Here is a 20010-nt window from a genome sequence, read left to right on the forward strand (position 1 = left end):
AAGAAGCCCTATTCTTTTCCTTGGAGCAAAGCATTTCATGAGTCACAATCTTAATTATGTTTTGAATACAATGTAATCGAGTGTCTTTTAATTTAATTCTTAAGAAAGTATAACTATTTTTCCCCTTTTTATCAATCGGTATTGTAGACTTACTTCGACGATTTCCCGACGAAGCATAATGCGTTGCGATGAGTCTTTGATTGGATCCACTTCATCATATCTGTCGCTCTTGTTATCTTAGAACTGTCATTTCCATAGTTAGAACCTCCCTGAGAAAGTCTTTTTACTGCGACAAAATAAGGCAAAATTACATTCTCTTCGTTTGGAAATCTCTTTGGACTTTATTTTGACGTAGGGCAAACTAATAGCGATTTCTTAGTTTATTTCATATTTAAATAAACTAAGCATTTTAAGAAAACGATGCCTTGAAGCAATGTTCCTTGAAGCAGTAAAAATGTTAATAAAGTTACATGATCGATTTCATCCAGGAATTGGCTCCAGAAATACAAGCAATTGAGATTTTATTTATTTTGTTTTTATTTTTGTGGCTGGTTATTCACTTATCTAGCAATGCAGAGAATTGATTATTCATATTGAGAATGTTTTGTTAAAAAATTTAAATTTAAGGTATTAGTTGTAAATTTATTAAAAGCTTATCATTTTTTAAACTCAAATTTAGCAACACTGCCACATTAAATATTTATTTACACTGATTTATTTTAATGGATTACTACACATCTGACAAAATACACCATTTCTCATCACCAGCATCACCCAACAGCGAACTGGAATTATAATGTCCACCAAACGAACAACAAACACATCCCTCCCCCCAAATATCGCGTAATTACAGTTTCGCGTGTACCACACACTACGGATGCGCTTCGGATACGGGTTTGTCCAAATCTGAAAGCAAAAAGATCCTCATACCACCCACCGCACGCAGCACGGAATAAAAATGCTACCCCAAAACTCAACGGGCGTTTCGTGGGAGGGAGCGAAGTGGGGTTCTAGATTCTCGCCTGACCACCTGCCAAATAATGGATGATTAATTACGGTAGCATCGGTTACCCTTGTTTTTCGTCTCGATCGTCTCTTTGGAGTGCAATTAGAACGACATTTGCGGGTGGTATGCGATAAGTTTTGTTTGCTTTTCATACAAAGCAAGCTCGGTTCAGTTTCTCCCACCGTGTTGCGGGGGCCTCTAGAGAGAAGGGTCTCTAGGGGGCCCCTTCTTACACCTCCTCCATGCAATGCGTAACCTCTGAATGGGATTTTCGATCTAATCTACTGACCACCGGGGCTTCGAAACCTTGAAAACTGCCTCCAGCCACCATTCAAATGATGATCGCGTCACACTTTGCGCAGAAGTGACCTTTCTGTGGGGTGTTTTATTTGAAAACCTCTGCACTCCCGCCCCATTCTGCGCCCCATAGGGGGCCACTGTTTTCCGGGAGCGTTGTGCAAATAAAGAGCAGAAGATGTTGGGAATCGAGATGATGTCCACGGTGGTGTGACACATGTCGGTTTGGCAAGCTCCGAAATTGCCCCGCCGCAATGCTCCGCATGTCCATGCTGAATGGCGTGTGATTTCTCATTAATGTTACACCTAGCTGTAGTACTTCGCTTACGTAAGGTAGTGAGCCCGGCTTAAGACGGGTCCGGTTCGGCATGGGTCATCTAATTAAAGTTCTTACCTTTTTTCGCTCAAACTATCCTTAGTCTTTAGCTCGGGGTAGTGTAGTACCGCCTATCACCATCGACACTGGCAAGCTTTTACAAGTGCAAGTTGGTGTTTGGTTGAAGAGGGGATATCGCCTAGCCCCAACCATCGCAAACTTTTGCCAGCATCTCTACTATTCCGTGTGGGGGATGATGACTCTTCCACCCTTAACTCACGGAGCCACCCGACCAGCGTTCGATGGGACGTCGAACAAGAAATATTATGATCCCCTGCTCCTGGCCTTTAGATACTGCGGAAAATCCCTCGATTGCACTACTATCGGCAAGTGTGATTGGTTGCCAGAGGGAGGTTACTGGGCCGCCAGGTATCGATGCTCCTTGCAGACGAGCCGACGAGTGCATCACGCCGTACAGCGGGTGTGCAGCTGCACTCCACAGAGAGCACTTGTGTGTGAACGGGTTTGTGGATCCAGCGCGAGTGGGGATTGGCAGAATCATCTACAACCCTCACCAGGAACGCAAAGAACCTATACATGTGTATAGATGTGTGTGTGTGGGGAGGGATTAGATGGCGCGTAGTCTAGCGCCGCATTTAATAATAATCATATACTTTTTTTTGTTCGTGCCTACTCTCGCTCTCGCACGATCGAGCTTACAAAGCAAACCGACTGTGCAGAGTGTCTTCAGGAAGGGAGGCCTGGGAAATTGAACGACACAGTGTCGAGTATAAATTCGCACCGGGTGACCCATCATCAGTATCATACCTCAGCCAAGCATCCAGTGCACAGCATCGCAGCATCAGCACCACAGCGTTCCACAGTGCAGGATAACAGTTTGCAAGGAGCAGTTTTTTTTATTCACCAGTGAAACTTAAACCCTACAGAATATAATCATGAAATTCGTAAGTGTTTTTTAGCGAGGGGTGCAAACGAAATTAGTGGGGTGGTCGGGAAGTGGGGTTGGTGGGAAGTGTGCAGTGTGGACGAAAATTCGAAGAAGCCTGTCGTGTTTTGTGGTCAGGAATTTATAAGGACATTGAATGTTTTGGAAGTGTGAAGAGTGTCCCCGAAGTGAATAGGAACACACATCACAAACTTCAACGGAAGTGTTTACTAGAAGTGTTATATACTTTAAACATTGTCTCAAAGTTGTGAAAAAGTAAAAAAACTTCTAACATCCTGGAACAAAGGAGTTTAAAGCCTTGGGCTCACTAATCTCTGAAGCTCACATCAATACCGATAGCCAGTCGTTGAAGATGTTATTCCGGATGGGAATAAGTCTGTTTCGAACCTTGTACTAGTCGGTGGGACTATCTGCTTGTCGTCCAGCCTGGTATAAAAAATCTATAATTTTTGCAGCTAATAGGAATTCCCACATGAAATTTTGAACTACTTTCTCATTGTTCTCATTAACGTACAGTCTCATTCGTACTCTAAGCCTCTCAAAGTCTTGGAAATTTTAAAATATATATTTTGATATCAAAATAAAGTTTGAGTTTAATCAAACTTTTTAACCATTTTTTATATTTCAAAGTAATGCATTAGCACAAAACTTTTCAACATTATAGCAATTATATTCTGTTGAAGTTTTATTTTAATTATATATTTATTATAGAGCGGCGGAACAAAAGTTCCATTTCTCTTTTAATTAAAAGATACGTTTCGTATCGTGCGCTTGCGATCGACTCATCTCACGATTTGCACTCTCGGTTACTAGCCAATAAAATATAATAGCCCATTTATTGAGGTCACTAATGACAGTAAGCTCCCAGAAGGAGGTTGCTGTGTATCGGGAGGCTGAGCCGATTCCTGCCAACATAATCCACCCGTGCAAATTAGCTGCAATTGAAACGAGCCACCATCGCCAGGAGTAATCCATCTTTGCTCCGATCCGATTGTCCTGGCGGGCGATTTGCATTAGTCAAGCACCCTATTTTTGTAGCTATTAATCGTTCAATTACTGCCAACTGCACTCATCTTGCGCTCGGCTCGTAAACCATGCGTTGCATCGATCGATCGATCGATCGTACGATTGCCGTACGCAAAGAAAAGTGGCAAACAACCGCTCCCAACGATATTGGCGAGCGACCGACCCCTAGTAGCTGGGACTGAATTTGCATTGCGTACTGGTCTACAACTCCCCCGATGACGATTGACATTCGCGGATGCGGTAAACGGCGATACCTCTAAATCAGTGCCACCATTATCTGACACATCAAATCTGCCAATTTATTGTGTATGGAAATTGCGCAAAGAAGCTCCGCCATGGTAGATGCGGGTCTGAAGGATGGGTATAGTGTGTGTGGGTGTGTGGCATGTGTAGCTTTAGAACCGATCCGATGCATTGCAACAATGAAATGATCGCATTCCCGGAGGGTGCCATAAAGCTTACCATCGATCAAATAACGGTTCCACTAATCAGCGTACCGTTGGCGTATTTCTCCACAGGTCGTACTGCTCGTTGCCGCACTGGTTGCCGCTACCTCGGCCCAGATTCGTCCGCTGCCCATCCCGCTGCGGAATCCGGGCGTGTACGGTGGTCCCGAGGCGAGCGCTGTTATCCTGAACCAGGTGTACGAACCGAACCCGGACGGCTCGTACGTCTACAGCTACGAGACGAGCAACGGCATCCGGGCCGATCAGCGCGGCTTCCTGAAGAACCCGGGCACGCCCGGCGAGGCACAGGTGATGCAAGGCTCGTACTCCTACACCGGACCGGACGGTGTCGTCTACACCATAAACTACATTGCCGACGAGAACGGATACCGTGCCGAGGGTGCGCACATCCCATCCGCCCCACGGTACAACCCGCGCTATCCCGGCCAGTACCAGTAGACGCTCCCAGTGAGGACCCAGTTGAGGGGACCGGAGGGTGACAAAGCGCGCGAGATCTGCGGGGTCTGTGATATTTATTAGCTAAAAGATCGAGCTGCTAAAGATCACTCGTACCCTTCGGTTGTAACGCCGTAATGATATGATTGCCCATCCTGTCGCCCAACCTACGAGGACCTGCGTCCTCCCATCTACCAATTTCCATACTGATCGGTCACTCTTCCACCTCACCCGAGCTCCATCCAATAGCCATTAGCCAGCCAGACCCAGCAGCAGCAGCAGCAACCCGTGATTTGTAGTACAATGCTTCTGCTCCGCACGGCTACCACCTTTAAGTCCAACCATGACACTTCGACACCGCGGTAAAGCATCCGCCGTGCCGTGTGCGGATAGTACACGGTGCGACATCGAAGACATTTAGCCCTGCGTGGACGGACGGACCATGATCGCCTAATGATGGTCAGTTCGGACTGTACAAGCACTTTTGTAAAATAACTTTATGCCCATCCCGCTTGACCAGCCACCTCTGGCTGGGCCAGTATACTCTCTTGTTTATGTATCCATTCGTTTGCTCACGTTGCAGTTGAATATTGTATTACGTACCGATTTTAATAAATCACGCAACAGCCTTCACAAAACAGGCCACACCGAAACCCACCTGACCTCTGTTCTGTTTTGCAAGATGACTAACGAAGAAAGAACTCTTTGCGTCAAAGGTTTAATGAATGTAAGTAATAGATAGTGTGGTTTCTTCTGAATGACTCATTTTGCAAGGGTATTTACCTAGCATTCATTATTGTTTAAAACATCTTTCATTTTGTCGACCATCACGGGCATACAGTTGTTAAGAAAATCTTTCGAAGTAGCATATGGATCAATCATCTGATCTGGATCATGCCACAAACTTGATGATATTATAGACCAAACTCCAAACTTTTCCCTTCGCGAGTCGTATTGCTGTTGTAAGCCATTTTTGCGTTACCTGTAGCTAACGTGTGATCGTTAAATTTTATATGAAAATACTAACTTACTGTATTTTTTTTTACAAATTTATATTATTTAATCTAAGTTTTTGTCATTAAATTTAAAATATTTAAAATTTGCCGTAGTTTGAAAACCCCTGTAATAGACTATTCGTAATAAGTATTGTAATACACTTAAAACAAATTCTTGACGTCTCTTCCGTTAGATTGTTACTACTTTTTGTCGAATCACTCACAAGTAAACGGTCTATTCTGACAGACAGATTAAAACCATTATTCATCAGCCCTTACATATTCCACATACACTTTAACACATACTTTAGAGCGGCCAGTGGTACCATGTACTGTGGTAAAGATGAGATAAAACTGAACTGACTGAAGGAACCCTGCTAGTTGACTTACTATATTTCAATACCAACCAGGCCATCTTACAACTCATGCTAATTTGATCCGCTTCCATGACTCACTCATTTCTATCAGTCTCCAAACAACTGTTTTACGTGTTTCGTTACGCTGTGGTGAATATGAACCTGCTGGAATGAAGCACAAAATTAACGTGATACCTTTATGTCCAGGTGCTAAAACTCATCCAGCTGTGTGATTGCTAAAAAATAACGCACCACGGCTGCCACGCAGGCCCACCAATCAATCGAACGAACCAAACCGGTAACATTCTGTATGTGATGCGAGACGAGCTCACCAGGTGATCTAACGCTTCCCAGCTTTGGCCAGGACTGTGGTTTGTGTTCAATACCGGTTGCTAGTATACCATTTCCGATTCGTGTTGCAACACAGCGCAATCTCGAGGAAGCGATCGACATACGGCTACTACACTAAGCGCTAATTACTACGATAAATAAACCATTAACGAAGCGCTGTAAGCCAAACATTTGTAAGCAATGGGAAGGAAGATGATGATCAGATTTATCGGAACGAAAGCTTTTGTAAAATTAAATACGCAGAATCAGAGGCTACAATGTTGCATAGGCAAAGAGAACATATGATATAACAACTCAGATACTGATTAGAAGATACAAAGAAGTCGCAACTGCGTCTTCGAGCTAAAAACGTTTGATGTGATGTGGCATTTGATTCCCTTCCCGAATATCCCATGGTTCTGTGCGTGAATCTGATTTAGATTAGTGCATGCAAAACTCTGTAAGAACTTGCTATACCGTCGAACATTATTGGAGCAGAAGATAAGTATACCCACATTAGACGCTTGCATAAGGTTGAGATGAGACGAAGCTATCTTTAAGAATGATAAAAATCTTCAAATAAATTATGATATATCTTAGTCGACTGGATGATTGCCATACAGTAAAAATAAATAAATATTTACAACAAATAAACTCTAAATGCACACCAGTTCCTAAGCCAAATCTAACAATCTGAGGGATAATTGTTAATTGTATTTTACTAGGTCGTAGTGCCAAGAAAGAGAAGAAAATGCCACCGACGTAATCGAAAGACTCATTTTTTCGCAATTTACTTTCCAGTCCAATTATTATTTTTCCTTATTAGTGCAACAGTATTGTATCTAGGTCTATCTTTACGACTAATTAGGCTGGCAATCCGTGACTACTATTTCATGAATAAGCATCATCCATCCTCTAACATATCGGCTAAACGGCTTCTTCTGGGTCTGCAGTCCTTAGAGAGACGTAGGGAGGTAGCACAAGCATTATTTGTAGCAAAGTTAATTGAAGGCGAAATTGATGTTCCCGAGCTGCTTCTTAAGATTAATTTGTACGCTCCTGACCACGCACTACGTCCTCGGAATTTTCTGATCAAAATAGACCGGGCTCGTACTTACAGAGGAGCTCATGATCTATTTACCTCAATGTGTAAAGCTTTCAATAAGTTCTGCTTTTTTGACTTCAATATTACCGTTGCCACGTTTAAATGTTAATGTCTGTATTCAAATATATAGCAAGTAAGGTTATTTTAAGTTTTATTTTTTAGTATTGCAAAGGCCCCTGCGCGCCACGCAATCATCTTTAATAAATAAATAAATCATAGTTAGTCTGACAAGTGAAAACTGAACGGAAATGAGCTAAAATCATCCTTTTCATCTTATACGAATTACTGATACGATACAATCGCGTTACGTTATCTAACATTCAAACTACTCGTTACACTCAAATTTAAAAAAAAAAAAAACTGACGTCTTAAACACAGCACAAACCACTCCAAACATCCCTTTCTCCCACAATGGCACAATATGCTTGTTTACAGCTCTTTATCTCACTCTTTGTGTACAGCAAATCACAGCCCGCAAAAAAAAAAACAAACAACGAACGAGCTGGAAGCAGCAAAAATATTTACTCGTCAACCTGAACCACTTATTTTGCGATTCCGCTGCTGAACTGTTTATGTCGACCTTACCAGCACGTTCTCCAAAATCTCGTGTCACCTCCATTTGCCACTTCCTGCTCTTCCTGCCTCGCCACTCTCTGTCAGCAACGACCATTTACGGGAAATAGATGGCGCTAATCAGCACGGACCATCAGCCGTGTGTACACTACCGATCAGCAAATGCCGGTGAAAATAAGCTGCACAATGGGTAATGTACTCTGGAAGGCTACTCGGTTGGGTCGTCGAAACGGACAACCCCAATGCAGGACGGAGGCCTTACGGTAGTAGTACGTGCTACTAGTTTATAGTTCATAGTAAATGTGTTTTCCTTTACCCGCTGTTATTTGCAGCTGGCTCCACCGAACGCAACAACATAGTATAGATAAATCGGTGCTAATTGGAGCATACGGTTTAATTTACACTATGTGCATTATATGCACCCCAGCTACGCTTCGGCAGGTGCGGGGTGTGTCAATAGGCCGATCGGTTCTATATATAAAAGAGAACCTGTCGTTCGTTTCCATATTCAAAATCCACCGGCTTGACATCAGTGCTGAAAGTGAACATTTTGCTTGAGCTAGTTCGTGATAAGCTTTCCAGTTGCGAAAATGAAAATAGTGAGCAATCTGCTTAAAGCTCTGTGTGCTGTGCTGGCAATGCTGTTACTACTTCCCGTAGAAGTTTTACCATCTCCCGTGCCTCAAAATCCAATCCGAACCATCGATGCCATCGACCAAGGCCCGTTCCAAACCGGACATCGAATTCGGCAGCGAGGACATCACAGGAAGTTCTTCCCAGCACCGCCGGCTATTACTGGATAATAGTAACACCTTTGAGGCCAAATATAGTAACCAATAGGAGCCGGAACCATTTAGTATGTAGAGCCCTTATCGTAAGCGTTGCTGAAACATTCAACAAATAGTTTCGGCTCGAAACTTCACCTTTGGGCAGTGTGCGTGTCTGCGAAATCGATTGAACCATGCTCGTCGTAAATTTGATTAGCACCAATCGCGAGTTTAGCGTAAATTTGATCGAGCACGAAGATCTATATAAACTGAATCATAGCTGTAGTATGCGGTACATTCATTCAAGTCACACGCTTACTAGCGGTCACAGCGTTGGCTCTGCTAAATCGCATTTCCGGTGTGCAACGCAATGCAGCTCAGAAGCGTCCTCGTTCTGCTCGTCCTGCTGTGTGCTCTGATGGATGCCGTCGCTGGTCAGCGCTCGAACGGCTTCCCAACGTACGACGATCATCCCTCGCCGTTTCGGTTTAACAGACCGATCGCTACGAGAAAACCACGGCGTAAGTTCTTCCCAGCACCGCCGGCCATCGTCGGATGAGCAAAGTGGAGTACAAGCGCTTCCCAACGACGAACGAAACAGTGCCTGCCAAAATGTGTGTACAAAAACCAAACCAAGTGATTGTTATAGTATGGCTTCGATTAAGATAACTAAGATAAGGATAGCAAAATGGAGGAATCGATCCGGAAGTTGGACATGAAGGTGCAATCAGTAGCTAGCAGCTGAATTGTGTACATAACCATGTAACGTGTTGAAGATGAAATGAGAGTGTATGAACAGCTCAAAATTGCCACTAAACACTGTCCATTTAATTGTACAGTGAAAAATTGTACAACTATTTATACCATTGTTATTTAGTTAAGCATGTTTTGATTTGTTTTTGTTAGATAAAACATATAATAAACCTTTTTTTATGTGATAATTGTTAATTTAATGTGTTTCCATGTTCCAAGTTAAAAACGACGTGCTGATATTGGTTGGCTAATAGTATTGTCATAACACGTGCATCTGAATTCCCTTTAAACCTTTTCAATAAATGCATAATTAATACTGAAATAATACATTGTAGCTTTTGACATCCCGATTACCTCTGTACAGTATCAACTAAGGGGATCTAATGTACTATTCGTCTATTTTTTAGCTAAACATGTTAACCAAAACGTTACGGTTTGTTTAAATTCTTCTTCTTCTTCATGACCCAACAACCGTTGTCAAGGTCTGTAAGTCAAGTAGGCTTGGCTTTCAGTGACTTATTGATGTTTCAGTGGCTATGGGCAGGGGCGGATTAAGCACTAAGCAAACTAAGCGGCGGCGTAGGGCCTCCAACAAAGGGACCCACCTAAACTCACAAGTAAATTAGCTTCTCACTCCTTCTTTAGTTTAGAATTTCTCTTACAATTTCTTACTCAACACTTCATATAGAAAGTCCCACATTCGTGTGACCGCTTAGGGCCTCTACTCGTATTAATTCGCCACTGGCTATGGGTAGCAGGATAATCAGCCCTACGTATGGGAGCACGGTCCATTCGGGGCTTGAACCCATGGCAGGCATGTTTGTTTTATCGATATCTTTATTATTATTGAACTGGGCACCTCCTTCGTGCAATATAAAAGCTTATTCACTCTTAACATCCAGTCCTTTTATCCTTGTATTCTATACCAACTCAATACATACTCAAAGTATGTTATTCAGTGCTTAGCGTATTCATTTACAGATTTTAAGATCACAAGTCCCGTATAGACAGAGTCCCCCAAATGCAGGACGGAATATCTTGCTATGATTGCACCAAAAAGCTACTGATATGAGATGTACTCTCTGGAGCGCGATGTGCCACGACTCCAATCCGACTCCGATCCGACTCCGACTATTGTTGATCCGATTCCGATTCGCGCAAAATGAGAGTCACTTCTTCCCCCCAAGTTAGTGATGGGTAAAGTTGGCAAAAATCCGGAATTGCCTCCGATAATTTTGGAACCGACTCCGGAAGGTAGGTCCGTACAGCATTATCCGGAATCGTTCGGAATCGTCCAGAATCGCCCGGAGTTGTCCGGAGTCGTTGGGAATCGGATTCATCCGGAATTTTCCGGAGTCATTCGGGGTCGTGCGGATTCGGTTGGAGTTGGAGACTTTCGGAATCGGCCGGAGTCGACCTTCGAAACAATGGCCTGTTTGCGAAGTTCCCGCACAAAGTAAAAGTAAAAAAACACAACTAAATTAAATGCCCGGTCACAAGCATATTGTACGTCCGGTACAGCCGTCCGGACTTCTGTTGACTCCGACCGACTCCGATTCCGATCGTCTCCGATCGACTCTGGACGACTCCGAATTACTCTGACTCAGGTCGACTCCGACTCAAAACGACTCCAAACGACTCCAAACGATTCCAAACGACTCCAAACGACTCCAAACAACTCCAAACGACTCCAAACGACTCCAAACGACTCCAAACGACTCTAAACGACTCCGGATGAGTTCGGATGAGGAGTCGGAGTCAGAAACAATAGCCGGAGTCGTATCAGAGACGTGGTTGCGTTTCAAAGAGCACATCACTATTCGGAGTCGTTCGAAATCGGAGTCGTCCGGGGTCATCCAGTGTCGTTCGGAGTCCAGCGGAATCGGAGTCGGTCGGAGTAACTCCGACTCTGGCCGACACCGTCTCAGGACGATTCCGGACGACTCTGGACGACTCAGATTCCGGGCGACTTCGGACGAATCTGGACAACTCCGAATGACTCGGGATTTTTGCTAACGTTACCCGTCACTACTACTGATAGCTAAGCCCATTAGTGACTTTTACAGGCCTAGACAGACGCAGACAGTTGTTTGTTCAAACTAAGAGAAGTCAGTTAGAGTAAGCTAATTCTAACTGGAGTCATACTACGAGTCCGGCCCATGGACAAGCAGTCAGTTTACCGTCCACTCAGCTCAGCTAAGATGATGGCATCTTCATTTTCACTTTCAAGCTATTGGTTGCCGCTATGCAGCGTCTAAAATACATTTGTTATCTACCATGTTATATGACCAGATTTTATGACTAGTTTGACCTCTTACGGACGATGATTTAGGTAGTTGCATAAGGAAAATACGAATCTTTTGTCTTACCGGAGTGTTTGGTGGTTTGGTGAACTGCACAATAGGTAAATCATTTAGCCTGCTTCTTACTGTTCATGTACAATCGACTTTCGCTACCATCAAACAGTTCTGTTTCTCGCCTTCAAATTGCAAACAAAAATTGCCAATGAATACATTCTTCGGCCTTCTAACAACCACATTTAGGGGCTCTAAGTTGTGCCATTTTGTAGACACACCATATCACCTGTCTTCTAAAATACCCGCCAAAGTTGTTCACACACAACTATTTTTTTCCATTAGGACAGGGTTGTCGAACATACTCTACAAGCGCTCTTGCCTAGAATTGAACAATATTCTCGCCATGGATAGGCTTGCATCTTGTTATTTTCTAAATCAAAATGATATGAGATTTTGGTTCGTTATAAATTAATCCACTACTTTTACTGCAAATTAAAAGAAAAAACTAAACTGTGTGTCTAAAATCTGTCAAACATTTTGACGAACTGCGCTACCTTTGTGAACTGTCAGCCGTACTAAAACGTAAACAATGGTTTTGACAGCTTCGCCAAGACCGCGCCATAACAACAACTAGAAAAGCTCCAATGCTGTGTTGCCCAAAACTGTTGCCGGCACACCGAAAACGATCGTTATTCATTTGTAGCTCCCAATATGGATCCTCCAGTCGATTTGAAAGTGGTAAAGCAAGACATCCTAGCTGGGATAGTTGAGTGTGAAAAGCGCTGCTTGTTGCAGTGTACCAAATGGCTGGCCGAATTGAACCACGGCCTTGCGGATACACCGGTGGAACTGCGCGGCAACAGCGCCTTCGAAAACGTGCACAGTGGCATCGAGGCGTCCGAGTACGATAGCTACCTGCTGGCAAAAAGCTATTTCCTCGTCCGGGAGTACGACCGGTCCGCTTACTTCACGCGGAACTGCCTTTCGCCGGTGCCGAAGTTTCTCCATCTGTACGCTACGTACATGTCGAAGGAGAAGAAACGGTTAGACAACATGACCGACAGCTCGGTCGTTAGTTCGGTGAGCCACGCGAAGGATTTCGCCGAGCTGTTGAGCATCCTGCGAACGGAACACAGCAAAGACTCGCTTGATGGTTACTGTCTGTATCTGTACGGCGTGATACTGAAGAAGCTGGATCTAAACGATATCGCGGTGCGGGTGTTTGTCGAGGCAATTAATGCCGAACCGACGCTCTGGAGTGCCTGGCTAGAGCTAGCCCCGCTCGTGAACGATAAAAGAATGCTGGAAGGGTTGAAGCTGCCGAACCACTGGATGAAAAGCATTTTCGAGGGGTACACGTACATCGAGCTGTTCCAGAACGACGAGGGAATTAAAATATTTGAGAATCTACAGAAGAACGGCTTCGGAAAGTGTATCTTCATTCCTACGCTGCTCGCGATCGCTTACTCGAACAAACGAGACGTTGACCGGTCTATCGACATCTTCCAGCACCTGCAGAGTGTCGATCCGTACCGGCTGGACAATCTTGACTCGTACTCGAATCTGCTGTTCGTAAAGGATATGAAAACGGAAATGTCCCATCTAGCCCACAAGGTGGTGGAGATCAACAAGTACAGCCCCGAGACGTGCTGCGTGGTGGGCAACTATTACAGCATACGGTCCGATCACTACAAAGCTGTGATGTATTTCCAACGGGCGCTCAAGCTGAACCCGCGCTACCTGTCCGCCTGGACGCTGATGGGGCACGAGTTTATGGAGATGAAAAATACGAACGCGGCTATCCAAAGCTACCGCCAAGCGGTCGGTAAGTATATGGAGCGGGGTGTGATTACTTAGCCAGAACACTTAATGAGGAATGCGCTGTTTCTGTTTCGCAGAGGTTAACAAACGCGACTTTCGCGCGTGGTACGGGCTGGGCCAGGCGTACGAAATACTAAAAATGACCTTCTACAGCCTGTACTACTATAAAGCGGCCCAGCAGCTCCGCCCTTACGATAGCCGCATGCTGGTGGCGCTGGGCGAAACGTACGAAAAGCTGAACAAGGTAGCCGATGCCCTCAAGTGCTACCAGAAAGCGTACAACGTGGGCGATATCGAGGGTGTGGCACTGTACAGTATGGCCAAGCTGTACGAAAAGCAGGGCGAAACCGAAAAAGCCATCCCTGCGTTCTTGAAGTTCTGCTCGGACGAGAAGCTCATCGCCGACAAGGCTTCGCTCTGCCACGCGTACATGACGCTCGGCAATTATTACGAAAAAATCGAAGACCTCGACAAAGCGTCGTACTTTGCGTACAAATGCTTGGACTACGAGGAGATGAAGCGGGAAGCCGAATCGTTGCTGAAAAGCATTGCAAACAAGCGAGCCCACAAGGCAACGACGTCGGCTGCGGCGGCAGCAAGCAATCCGTCCGGAGCGGGCAAATCTACCGAAGAGGAAAAACCAACGCCGGAAGGCGTTCCGGCGGAAACGTACGGCGAGGATATGGATATGGACGAAACGAATCTTTCCAAGCGCATCGAGGTGGCAATGGCGGAGGAGGAGGAGGAGCAGGAGGAAGAGGCAGGAACCAGCGAGCTGGCGGAAAGTTCCGACATGCCCGAGTTCCATATGGAAGATTCGTACGATGTGAATGAATGAAGGAATAAAATATCTCATTTTTGGGTAATCGATTTAAAATTATATTCGCGCGAGAAATTATTGTTACTACACGTTTCCACTGTCCACACACACGCACGTGACAGTTTTATGCCACCCTTGGCCATCGGTCACAAAGCGAGCCAGGCCGGTTGCTAGGCAACAGCACTTTCTCAACAAATCATTTATCTAAGCAAACCATTACCTTTCTTCGCAGAACAGCAATACACGACTACACAAAGGTAATTAAACTTTAAATCAGCCAGAAAATGCTTCGCAGCGGAAATACCACCACGCTGCTGTGCGATGAGCAGACCAAGTTTATCCTGGAGCGTATCAGCACGGTGGAGAAACATTTCGGCGAGCTGTGCGGTGCGTTTGCCGAATACACGCGCAAGGTGGCCCGAATGCGTGACAAGACGGACGAGCTGGCTCACACCACGCAGGACTACTGCGATACGGAGAAGCTGAATCCCACGCTGACCGGTGCGCTGTCCAGCATGGCCAAGGCCGTCACGCTGCTGGGCGATTTTCACGACGCACGGGTGAAGCGGCTCGAGGCGAAGATTGTCTCCGAGCTGGCACAGTACGAAACGGTTTGCAAGCACTGCAAGGAAGACGTGAAGGAAGCGCTGCTAGTGCGGGACAAAGATTTGGCCAAGCGGAAGCAGCTCGAGCAAAGCAAAAGTCGCAACGGAAGGTTAAAGCGCAACACGAACGATACGGAAATCATCAAATCGAACCTAGAGGTGGAAAAGGCGTTGAAAGAAATCGAGCACCAGGTGGAGCGGTTTGAGAAGCAGAAGCTGCACGACCTGAAGGAGCTGCTGCTAAGCTTTGTGCTGATTGAGCTGAAGATGCACACCCAGGCGGTGGAGGTGCTTTCGGCCACGTACCAAGACATCAGCGATATTGACGAGTCGAAGGACTTGCAGGTAAGGACAATTGGAGAGTGTATCTTGCAAATAGTGAGGGATACCGTGTTAAAGGTAAAGGAAAGCATTTATTTAATTTAAAATACTTACATGCTGCTACAACGTATCTGGAATGGTTAGAGCGTTCACAAGGAATTAAAAAGACAGAATCGGGTAAAAGATAAAAGCGCGTGAATGCCACCAAGCAATGCATATTTATCGTAGCTCCTTTCCTTTACTTCCAGCAATTTAAGAAAATCCTCCAACAAGACACCGTCCCTGACCGTTACTTCCTACAGCGCATCAAAAGCCAGTCCATGGGTGCGCTGAACGCTACCCTTGCTGGGTTTAACACTGGCCGTAAAAATAAAAGCCTCAGCTCAAACTCGCTCAATTCGTCCCAGGAACAAGAGGAACAGGAGATTGCCACAGAATCAAGCGAACAGCAGCGGACGCAGAAAAAGGGTGCGACCGTCTCGAGACGTTCGAACAAAACGTCCATCCAATCAGTGGAATCATTGGTAAATCATAAATCGAAATCAATAATTATCAATGTTAACTGATTTAAAAAATCCTTATCATCTCTTTTGCAGGACACATTGAAGCGTAACTTGTCTTCCGACTCGAGCAGCACTTCCGAGGAAGACGACACCGAGGACAGCGAAACGCTAACGGACGAAAACTCGGACACTCCGATCAAGACGATAAAGGCAGCAGGTGGCTTGAGCGATTATGGGAAAAAGAGTCAGGTCGATTCTTCGTTTAAAATAATCAAGCTTAAAGACTACAATCCGTAGTGCTGACGGCTGTAAGGGACGCGTGAGACACGTTCGATTAATAGAGAATTTATCATTCATTACAGCGCAAGAATTGTATCGTTTCGGTTCGCAAGTTTCAAATCGAAAGCTACGGTACGATTAGGATGGACGGTTGCTCTCCGTCGAAGTTACTGGATCGTTACCTAGCAACCAGGCCTGTTGAATCGAATCGAACCGTATTAGAGATAGGGACCGTTATTACTAGCTTAAAACGTACCATATGCTTATGGGTGCGTTGGGTCGGTGAAGGAATTGCACGGTTACTATGGTTTGATGGGATTGCTAACAAACCCAATGTTACTTACGTGCCATTTTTACAATGAGTTATATACCTTCATGTTTAGAATCCACCCCAATTCGTACACGATTCTTTCCAACTACCCTTCCCTCCCAGGCCGTACAGCGGAGAATCGATTTTACTCTTTTATATTATAGATTCGTTCTTAGTGCTTACGTGTGTACACAATCGAAAGTATGCTACCGATGATAGTCCCAAATATGCCTGAACTGTTGTATTCCACCCCGATTGCCGTCGATTAAATCATACTTCTTAAACATATTCTTTTTTTTTCTTTTGCTGCTCGTTGAAACAAGCCTTACACCAATCTCTTTAACCGATTTACCAGCCTACAGTAAGTTTGGTACATTTTAAGCTTCTTCACTCTTCAACTCTGATAAAAATGAAAACTTCCGCTCCTGTAACTCAAGCGTAAATGCAAGGGGGTGGGTGGGGTGTGTGTGTGTGTGTGTTTGTGTACGGGTGTATATAGGTATTTAATGCAAAGTGAGTAAAAAGCCCCCGGAATGGCCATGTAATGCCACGGCTTTGCTGTTACGAATGCGGGCAGCGGGCACCGGTCTACTTGTCCTGCCCCTCGACGCCGGCCTGCTGCATCAGATCGGCAATACTCTTTTCAAGGTCATCTATCCTGGTGCCCATATCGTCGATGCGGGAAATGATCTGGTCCGACATTGTCTGGAACTTGTCCTGCACATTCTGCAGCAGGTTTTGCACCTGGTTTGGAGGAAAAAGGTTAGCTTATCAGCAACTGTTTTGCAAATGCACACTCTACCACCCTACCACACTACTTACGTATATCGTCAGTTCCTGCATGTTCTTCGGGTCTACGTTGCTGTTCAGCGAGTAGTTCTGCTCGGCATCGCTGTCGATTTCAGACTTTGCATCGGCCATTGCGTCGCTCGGTTCGATCGTCACTGAAGCACACGGGAAAGAAGCAGTTCCGCCAAACGACCGCTCACTGCCGGCTACGATTACTTTCTGAGATGAGTGGATATAATGCTACGATTTGTGGCACGCACGCACGCACGCAACAACACCCAGCCCGTACTTTGCAATCGAATAAACAAACTAACTCGAAGAGAAAAAAAACGCTGAAAACTGCATCTTTTGTCTCTTGTTCGCGGAGCTGTCAAATTTGCCATTGACAGTTGCCGGCACGTTGCGCAGTTCAGCGTTTCTCAAGCGTTGGCACAAAGTTGTAGCAATTAAAATTATGTTTTTTTTCGTTACTGCCTTAAGAGGAAAAAATAAGATTTTTAGTTTGGCTTTACGTTTATTTTATTTTTTAATCAATGCAATTAAAGATTAAAGCGTTACAATTTATTTACATAATTAAGATGTTTCCTAGAACATATTTCATGAAGTGCTCCAATCCGTGGAAAGCCGAACCATACAAGTTCTTGGACCAATAATACAAAAAGATTTTGTCTCCACTAAAAGTTATGCCACGAAAGTCGGAAACTTTCATGTTGAACTGCTAGCTGAGGGATCTCCTCTAACGGGTGCGTTCTATTTCTCTCTGTGAAAAAGCACATGTTTTAGGATGTTTTAGGTTGTCGAATTCATAAGTTATGCACTATTCTTAGCTATACAAAATACAGCTCCCTATTACAAATAAACCCTAAGCACTAATGCAGAAACTGTGCAACACTACTTTACTTGCGACGGTTTCCACCACCGCCGGCCAAAATCGTCACAATTCGGATGAAAATGTTCAATGTGTCCATGTAGATCGAAATCGCTCTGTAATGAAAGTGGGTTCTTTTAGCAATGTGTTCGTTGAAATAAATGTTAGTTCCCAATACTTACGAATTAACTGGATCGAACGGCCGGGGAGCGTAGAGTGGATACATTTCTGCCCGCTTCACAATCTTTTGCGTGTCGTACAGGAGGAAACCGCTGAAAAGCAGCAGACCACCGTACAGCGAAAGAGAGGCAATGCCGGCCCCGAGAGCCGTCGTCGGCGGAAGCCACATCGAAGCTAGCGACGAAGCGAATACCACCCCCAAGCCAATCGCTAGCGGTCCGCCCATGTACAGGAACTTGTCGCTCGGCGCACAGACGGCCACGGTGGAGAGGCCTCCGACGATGCCGGCCGTGTACCAGGCGGCGCGTGTCAGGATGGCCCCTCCAACGAAGCACATCGGTGCGATCACGGCACCCAGGATGGCCGAATGGGTCGCCCATGCGAGCTGCTTTGCGCCCAAGCCGGGACTATACGGAATGGACTGTGCCACCATTCCGGAACCGATCATGAGCGCGAATGTGGCGAGAACGGACTGAAAAGAAATAAACCATTTATTTTAATAAGCTACTCTCTCCGGCCGTTGCTAGCACTGCAACATACCATCCAACCATTTCTCGATACGAGACTCAGCAGACGGGGCGACCGAAACACGGCCACGGCACTGGCAGCCGAAATTGCGAGCGAACCGCCAAAGTACAGGTACGTGTCCTGTATGCGCTGCTTCACGAACTCGGGCCAAAGGTGCGAATTTTCCAGCGTGCTCGTGCCACTGCCCAACCCAAGCCCGTAGAAGCACAGCGCACCGAGGCCGAGGGCGGCACCACCCGCCACCGCTCCCTTGCCGATCGCGTACGCATTCGGACCGGGTGGAGCCATTGCCCGCTCCCGCAACGTCATTCGCTCGGCGCGCGATGTCCAGCTGCTGCTGCCCGGGCTGCTGCCTCCCTTCACATCGCGTGCGTACTGGCGGAACACTGGCTGGAGCTGCGGGCGCTTTGGAACTGTTTGCAGGGCCGATTTGATCAATGCCGACGAGACGAAGGGTCTACCACAGGCCAAACGGGACAGCATCTTCGGAGCTAGGGTGGGGGAGGGGAGTAAAAGTAAATGTAGAAAATGTGAAAAACTGTTTCAAGCTTTTGCTCAATTGCCGTGCAGCGTTGTTCTCGGCATTGCGATAAACTACGATGGCGACGGTGTTTATGATGTTTTGCATCACGGTACACAACAAGGAGCATGATGAAATTTGGTGCAATCATAACAAATGAAAAGCACCGGAAAGAATCGATTGCACTATTGGCATTTAGCCAACTAACTTACCTTTTTGTTCGAAACAAAGGCGACAGTTTTTCGATGCGCGAAGCTATGGGAATTTCACAATTTCTGTAACGAAACTTTGTTTAAACTTTGTTTTGTTTTAATTTTCGTATTAGTCGACTGAGCGGACGAGTGACTGACTCAATTCTGGCAATAGCGCTGCTGTTATGATTGCATATGATCTTTTTTCCAAAGAAATTTCTCGTGTTTTCAATGACGTTTCGCGAAATTACGAACAATGGTCGTTCCTACCGGACACGATGCATTGTTCGCTAGCGTTCTTGGCCGTATACGCCATTTTCAGCAAATTTTCGTTCTTCCTCGAAAAAGTAAATTTACGTCTACTATTGGGACAATTTTTTCAGTTTGATTTAATACAAATATCCCTTGATGCCACCAGCGGTTTGATCTAACAATCACATCCTGAGGTGATTTGCTCAAAAAATCTGTTTCAAATATATCTACTAAACCCAAAATATGTACTACATTGATAAGCAAAATAATGCAATGATATTTTCATTTTGTTTCACTCAAGAGGAACTGTCCAAAAAGGCCGTATTGCTGCAG

The 20010-nt window shown here is 45.3% G+C and overlaps 5 protein-coding genes across 8 annotated transcripts; 3 read left to right on the forward strand and 2 right to left on the reverse strand.

The window, feature by feature from the left end:
• Window positions 1-2227: 2227 nt before the first annotated feature.
• Window positions 2228-5167, forward strand: LOC1279298 (cuticle protein CP14.6). The gene is made up of 2 exons (XM_318999.5): window positions 2228-2584; window positions 4131-5167. The coding sequence occupies exons 1-2, from the start codon at window positions 2576-2578 to the stop codon at window positions 4515-4517; spliced, it is 396 nt and encodes a 131-aa protein (XP_318999.3). The 5' UTR covers window positions 2228-2575; the 3' UTR covers window positions 4518-5167.
• Window positions 5168-12285: 7118 nt separating this feature from the next.
• On the forward strand, window positions 12286-14388 carry LOC1279299 (cell division cycle protein 23 homolog). The gene is made up of 2 exons (XM_319000.4): window positions 12286-13515; window positions 13589-14388. The coding sequence occupies exons 1-2, from the start codon at window positions 12402-12404 to the stop codon at window positions 14347-14349; spliced, it is 1875 nt and encodes a 624-aa protein (XP_319000.4). The 5' UTR covers window positions 12286-12401; the 3' UTR covers window positions 14350-14388.
• A 109-nt stretch (window positions 14389-14497) lies between these two features.
• Window positions 14498-16874, forward strand: LOC3292088 (CBY1-interacting BAR domain-containing protein 1-A). 4 transcript variants are annotated; one of them, XM_061660238.1, is made up of 5 exons: window positions 14498-15281; window positions 15402-15434; window positions 15506-15781; window positions 15854-16009; window positions 16123-16874. In XM_061660238.1, exons 1-5 carry the CDS (start codon window positions 14616-14618, stop codon window positions 16399-16401), a joined length of 1410 nt encoding a protein of 469 aa, XP_061516222.1. In that variant the 5' UTR covers window positions 14498-14615; the 3' UTR covers window positions 16402-16874. The 4 variants fall into 4 exon arrangements, with proteins under 4 accessions (XP_061516222.1, XP_061516223.1, XP_553768.4 ...); XM_061660239.1 differs by lacking the exon at window positions 15402-15434; XM_061660240.1 differs by having other exon boundaries at window positions 14499-15281; window positions 15854-16874.
• On the reverse strand, window positions 16489-17517 carry LOC1279300 (heat shock factor-binding protein 1). The gene is made up of 2 exons (XM_319001.4): window positions 17172-17517; window positions 16489-17093 (listed from the first exon to the last, which is right to left on the reverse strand). Exons 1-2 carry the CDS (start codon window positions 17268-17270, stop codon window positions 16938-16940), a joined length of 255 nt encoding a protein of 84 aa, XP_319001.2. The 5' UTR covers window positions 17271-17517; the 3' UTR covers window positions 16489-16937.
• A 115-nt stretch (window positions 17518-17632) lies between these two features.
• On the reverse strand, window positions 17633-19984 carry LOC1279301 (growth hormone-inducible transmembrane protein). The gene is made up of 4 exons (XM_553771.4): window positions 19447-19984; window positions 18727-19205; window positions 18189-18658; window positions 17633-18122 (listed from the first exon to the last, which is right to left on the reverse strand). The coding sequence occupies exons 2-4, from the start codon at window positions 19195-19197 to the stop codon at window positions 18035-18037; spliced, it is 1029 nt and encodes a 342-aa protein (XP_553771.4). The 5' UTR covers window positions 19198-19205; window positions 19447-19984; the 3' UTR covers window positions 17633-18034.
• Between the last annotated feature and the right edge of the window lie 26 nt (window positions 19985-20010).

Source organism: Anopheles gambiae, chromosome 3 (genome assembly GCF_943734735.2).
Source record: "Anopheles gambiae chromosome 3, idAnoGambNW_F1_1, whole genome shotgun sequence".
Lineage (NCBI taxonomy): Eukaryota > Metazoa > Arthropoda > Insecta > Diptera > Culicidae > Anopheles > Anopheles gambiae.